The sequence below is a fragment of the Lotus japonicus genome, chromosome 6, assembly GCF_012489685.1.
Source record: "Lotus japonicus ecotype B-129 chromosome 6, LjGifu_v1.2".
In the NCBI taxonomy this organism is placed as follows: domain Eukaryota; kingdom Viridiplantae; phylum Streptophyta; class Magnoliopsida; order Fabales; family Fabaceae; genus Lotus; species Lotus japonicus.
Window position 1 is genome coordinate 47,119,221 of NC_080046.1, and position 6,396 is coordinate 47,125,616.

General features: G+C 37.8%; 1 protein-coding gene across 1 annotated transcript; it reads right to left on the reverse strand.

Annotated features, from left to right (window-relative positions):
• Nucleotides 1–1,504: 1,504 nt before the first annotated feature.
• Nucleotides 1,505–5,940, reverse strand: LOC130724579 (vesicle transport protein GOT1-like). The gene is made up of 7 exons (XM_057575848.1): nucleotides 5,721–5,940; nucleotides 3,278–3,348; nucleotides 2,726–2,817; nucleotides 2,536–2,616; nucleotides 2,335–2,432; nucleotides 2,151–2,232; nucleotides 1,505–1,942 (listed from the first exon to the last, which is right to left on the reverse strand). The coding sequence occupies exons 2-7, from the start codon at nucleotides 3,306–3,308 to the stop codon at nucleotides 1,904–1,906; spliced, it is 423 nt and encodes a 140-aa protein (XP_057431831.1). The 5' UTR covers nucleotides 3,309–3,348; nucleotides 5,721–5,940; the 3' UTR covers nucleotides 1,505–1,903.
• Nucleotides 5,941–6,396: the final 456 nt, after the last annotated feature.

Here is a 6,396-nt window from a genome sequence, read left to right on the forward strand (position 1 = left end):
ATAGAGCATTTCAATCCGAAACATGAAAATAATCCCTATTGATATATCTTGTCAACTTAACAACTACCATGTATAGCAATTATAACAATTGACAACAAAGAGATAATTTCATGATTTTAAAGAACAACTACGGAGTCCAAGTCCCAGATATAACAATTGACACGTTTGGTACGTTGTATTGTATAAGGTCTGATAATATAAGGTCTGATAAGATAAGGCATGATAAAATTTTAATACTATACAGTGTTTGGTCATACACTGTATAATTTGGTGGCAACACTGGTGGTGTGGTAGTGGTGGTATTGGAAGGTGATGATGGTGGTAGTGGTGGTGGATGGTGGTCTTGGTGGCGGTGGTGGTGGAGGTGGGGGCGGCGGTGGTGGTGGTATGAAGGTATCAACGATGGTGGAGCATGGTGGTGGTGGTAGTGGTTGCAGTAGTGGCAGCGGTGATGGTGGAGGGTGGTGGTGATGGCGATAACGATGAATAGAGCGTGGTTGCGGCGGCAACGGTAGTGGCGACAACGGTGGAGCGATGGTGGTGGAGGGTGGTTGTGGTGGCGACGAATGGTGATGGTGGTTGTGGTGGTGGTGGCGGCGACGGTGGTGGTGGGGAGGTGGTGGTTGTGGTGGCAACGACAGTTGTGGGGTGGTGGTGGTGCCGACGACGGTGGTGGCGGCAGTGACGGTAGTGGTGGAGGCGGTGGTGGTGGAGGGTGGTTGTGATGGTGGTGGTGGCGACGGTGGTGTGGTGGTGGAGGTGGTGGTAGTGGTGGCGACGGTGGTGGTGGAGGGTGGTTGTGGTGGTGGCGACGGTGGTGCCGGCGACGGTGGTGGCTGCAGTGACGGTGGTGGTGTTGGTAGTGGTGGAGGCGGTGGTGGTGGAGGGTGATTGTGGGGGCGGTTGATTAAATATATTGAAGTAGTTTATACATTGCACTTTTATCATGCCTTATCCATCATCTATAGGGTGGATTAAATAATCCATCATTTTGATGTATAAGAGGAGATTGATGTATAAGCTTATATACAATGTGAGCACCAAACAATAGATAACCTCGTAATGTATTGTACAAGTTTATACCATCACGCCTAATACGGTGTACCAAACGAGCCCTGAGTGTTGTCAGTTTCACCTCCATGTTTCTCCAATTCCTTGTCTACGCTCAACACATCTTTTAATAATGGAAACCCCTCGATAGAGCATTTCAATCCGAAACATGAAAATAATCCCTATTGATATATCTTGTCAACTTAACAACTACCATGTATAGCAATTATAAAAATTGACAACAAAGAGACAATTCCATGATTTTAAAGAACAACTACGGAGTCCAAGTCCCAGATATAAGTAATCATGATTTCTCAATTATCATCAGACAACAAAAGGAACCCTGATTCTAAAAAATATAATTAGATGAGAGAATTAATATTAAGATATTTAATATTTCAAAAAAGAAACTCAACAGCAAATTCGGACTCATCACACTTTATGTTACAAAGAATAAAAAATAATGTCCCATATTAGTATTACTGTACTAACTCCATTTGATATCATTTAATTGTTTTATTCCTTTGACGAGTTGTAAACAAAATGCCACCAAGATACTCCGAGTACAGATATTTACCATAGATGTCTGTCTGATTAGAATAGTAACGTAGATGAAGTAGCAGAACTCCGATGATCAATTGATTTTCCAGAAGCATGAACATTGAAACAGGGCTAAACAAAGTTGTAAATAAAAACCAAAACCTTTTTCCTTCCTTTCCATTTTCCTTCGATTTAAAGGACTATCATGACAACGTTCTACCATCAAATTGAGAACTCAATTCAGAGTTATGCGAGTATTTTCTTTACATGGGCTTTACATATGATCTTGCAATGTTTCCACAGATCCTTGTGATTACACAGGCACCCGTTTGCCTCTATAGCGGTCAAGCAACTGCAAGTTGACAGAAAATGCTTAGTTTCATTGTTACAGCATACTATGCAAAAGAAATCATAGACGCATACCACTATCTCTTGAAGGATGAGCAGAACCAACTTTAAGGATACTATATAAATAGATATAATAGAAGGCTTATATGAATGCTTGAGATGATAGGCAAACCACTAAAAGGAAATTTCATTGTTTCAGCACAATTGCTTACTGATCGAACATATGGCTGTTGAAACAACCAACCAAGAACTGGAATTTTCTGCAAGAAAACAGCCACTGTGGGCCAGAAACCACTGCAAAAGATAATTACATAATTAGCCTTGAAAGTATTAAAAATACTTAATAAAATAGAGTTGTTGTAATAAAACATAGTTATTGTTTGATTTCAACTGAACCTGAAGAGTACAATGAACCCATAAGACTCCCCAATCATGCCCAGAATAGGCCAACCCATGATAAGAATCAAGAATCCAATACCGAATGAAATTGTTCCCTACACAATCAGAAAATGAGAAGTAAAAGATGAAGTGGAGAATTTAACATGAAGGGCACATCGGATGCTAATGGTTGTAATGGTAAATGTATAACTAGTTTACCTTGAAATTACTAGGTTTCATGAAGAATTGCATGGTGGATTTCAGTCCAATGGTGACAGATACTCCAGAAATAAAGAGGATCTGATTTGAGTCACAATGAAGGGTGTTATAGAAGTTCTCATTAAGCAAAATAGCACAAGCAAAAATATAAAAAACTAAAGCATGAAGCTTGTCATAACATGAAGCTTACATTTCCCATTGCAAGCAATCCCTTGTCGAAGAAGAATATAACGCCAAGGAATGAGAAAAATATACCAAAGCCCGTTAATCCCAATCCAATCTCTGTTTCATGTTAAAAACAAAGGCAATTAAGTAACCACACGCGCTCTATGTTTAATAACTCAAGGATTATAAAATAGATGGCAGCATTAAGTGCAAATAAATTTGGACTTGCAGCAACAAATACATTAACTCTCGAAAATATGATAAGGCAAGGACTCTAGATCAGTGTTTCACAAACTATGTAATTTGAACCCTTTAGTCAACCATTAACAAAACCAAGAAATAGGCAAGGTAGAGAAAAAGAAGAAACCAAGCAAATTTGCATAGCCTTAACATAAATCAGAATTATTCCAACAAGATAACTCTTCCCTAAATAAATGAATTGAACAAGTTATTCATTTATGGAACAATAGGAAACTCTGAATGAATCTATCCTTAGATGTGAGCACTTAGGGTAGAAGACCAAATCAAAAGATGCCATTATTTCCAGTAAAAACAAGAAAAATCAGATTCTACTTACTCTTGCGATCATTCATCTCAAAGGAAACCATTTTGTACCAACAATTCAGATGTTCAAGTGCCTTGCCTTCACTGAAACACATGAAAAAAGAAATAAAGTCAGTTAATAAATCAATGTGAATAGAACATGCTATCAGATAATTTTGACTCAAAAAGATCATACTGAAATATCATAACCGGGGATAAAAATCCTAGGAGATATGAAAAATCCATTCATCTCGCACTGGCTAAAATATATTCGGAAGTTTTCAAATCTTCAATAGATTTCGTAAGCAAAAATGCACATTTTCAAAGAAAAGCACAAGAAGAAAAATAAGTAAGCATTTTTAAAAAGAGCAGCTTAGAAACTTAGTGAGATAGCAGTTAAGGTGCAAGAGAAGGATAATTCTAATCATCAATGAAGTAGAAGAGATGCACCGATGCACGTAAAGTATAAATGCCTTATGCCAACCCAATGTTTAGTTCAAGATTAAAGAATTTTTAGAAAATATAGAGTAAACTGCCACGTTGCTACTTGGAAGATAGGGTTGACATCAATTTAGTCCCTGAAAATAGTTGACAACTTGACATCAATTTTCCATGTCAATATCTTCTTCCTCTCCCAAATCAATTTCTCTCTATGCCTCCTTGAACCAGAGCTTCTAGAATTTCTCTAATGGCTAGGATTTCTCTAATTGCAGACACCCAGCAAATACCCATGAAGAAGCCAGAATAACACCCATTCTCCAATCAGCATTTTGTAAACGTACAGACACATACTCTGACATCTTTTTTCATCCTTAGCTATCTGAAGAACTAATACAGCAGGCATACTAGATACACACACACAGAGATGGGTGCAAAGAAAGAAACAAGTTTATTCTTTTCAAGTTTCTAAAGTAGGGTGACTAAAATGTGACCTAGCAAATTCCCCCAAAGAGACTGTCAAGCAGTCCTTCATAACCACAGAAAAACATAATACCAGGAACCTAAACAACATCGCATAACCACCCCAATACAAATCAACAATAACAAAAATACACGGCCTGTATAAAAGCAAAAAATCTACACCAACTACAACTCAGTCCATTGTCCTTCACCCCTGAACTTAACCCAGGATTCTTTTAAGAGTGAATCACCAAATTTGTCCCCAACACTACAAGGGTGCATAAAATTAGTCCCCAACACCAACCATGACAACATATCTATGACTGCCCCTCATATTCACACACTCCACCAAGAAAAGAAATCAACATCATCAAAACAGTAGCCATGTTGCACAACTCTCCTTGTTACCCACCATAAACATTTTTCCCTCCATGCATGTCGAAAGTCACTTCACTATTGACCCTTCTTTCACCGCAAACAAACAGCCACTCTGAGACACTCTGCATGTGGCAAAACTCAGTTGAAGTCCCTCGCCAACTTTGCGTGAACAAATCACCACCAAATGAAACTACCAGCCAATACCACCTTTGCTTCTGCTACCCCATCTTCATGCAACAGAATTCATGAAAGAACCAGTATGATGTCACTTTGTAGTTTGTGTTTCAATGACTAAATTGATGCCAATTATCTTTAAGATTCGAAACTCATATTAAGGTTTAACCCTTTTCAGGGACCAAGATAATAGTTTATATAAATATACAATAGTAGAACTTCCCCACCATGCATGTTAACAGAAAAATAGCAAAACACTCCTAGTCTTAATCCTTACCTATATAAGTGGTCAATATGAATTAGTAAAATCGAAACGAAGTAGTCATCTTGAATAAACACCACTAGTACTACACTACTCTACAACCAATGAACTTTGTAAGACTAGTTTCAATTTTTTCCATATTGTCGATTCCAATTTAGTGCTACGAACATAAAGTTAGAGTGTTCATTATTTGTATTGAACCTTAACATGTATTTAACCTTGATACAAAATGCAATAGATGGAAAAAAGCTCCGAACAAAGAAGAAGAAGTGAAAAACTTAATCACCAATAAACATAATAGTTCAACCTGAAAGCAAATTAACTACAATCATAACCTTGCAGCTTCAGCAATCCATTGTTCAAAAACTTAGACATTCCCCTTAACAACATCCTAAAGCCACCCTAAAATACATTTCTACTGCAGATTCTACCAGAACTTACAGTTTACACAAACCAGATCTTAGGAACAGTTCCGAATTGCAGAATAGCAAATACAATATATACTCCAAAAGTGTCATACGCATCAAATGAGTGGAGAAAAATAATTTCACAGAAAAATGTTCATGCCACAAATGCGAATTCATCCAAAATTGATGGTGAAATTAATCCGAAGAATTCACGCAACGATGATTGAAACGATTTTTGGATCTCTCATCATGCTGCAGTATCGGTAACGGAAGGGGAGGGATCCAGCAAAATTTAAGAATCAGCGAGAAAGCTTGTGCACGATGTGTGTGAGAGAAAGGAAGAAGAGCGAGATTACCGGTTTGCGAGGAGCGTGGATTCGCCGGAGCACGGTGGCGATCGCAGGCGGAAGAGGTGGCGGTGGTGGAAGACTGGAAGTTGAGGATTGAGTTCGTCGGAGACGGAACGGTTACGTGAGAGGGAAGAAGAGGCGCGTGAGCTACAGTGTGATGATTGTCTTGATGTCTTCACTGTTTTTCAGTTTCTTTGCTTCGCTTCGTTTTAATTTGTATGTCCTTCTTTTTCTTTTCGCAAAATATAAAATCTATCGATGATGATGTTGTTTGGCCAATAGAATGTGAGGATTCGTTTATCGCTTAAATATTTTGGTTTAATTCTAGTTATTTAATGTTTATTTTTTTTCCCTACAACTGATATGTGATCATGAATGAAAATTCATTCTTTTGACCCTCAATTTAAACATTAAAGGAGATTCTACCCCTATTATTGACTATTTTATGCGAGTTCACAAACATGTATTTTTATACTTTATGGATTAACCAATTTCTAAACGATGACGTAGATTCTCCATAGACTCACTTCTCGTGAATTTAAATTTACTCCGAATCTTTTGTCTCGAATTTCAGTTTTGTGAAACTCACTTCGATCTTGAATCCCAATAGGGATTTGAATATGCACATCTTTCTTAAATAATTATGAACGATATTTAACACAACTTGTAAATAGTTAAGATT

Coding starts and splice junctions, on each gene's coding strand:
- LOC130724579 (XM_057575848.1), bottom strand. CDS start 3,308: ATGGTTTCCTTTGAGATGAATGATCGCAAGA. Junction 2,233..2,334: donor GGGTTCATTGTACTCTTCAG/GTTCAGTTGAAA, acceptor TATCTTTTGCAG/TGGTTTCTGGCCCACAGTGG. Junction 1,943..2,150: donor AACAGCCATATGTTCGATCA/GTAAGCAATTGT, acceptor GTCAACTTGCAG/TTGCTTGACCGCTATAGAGG.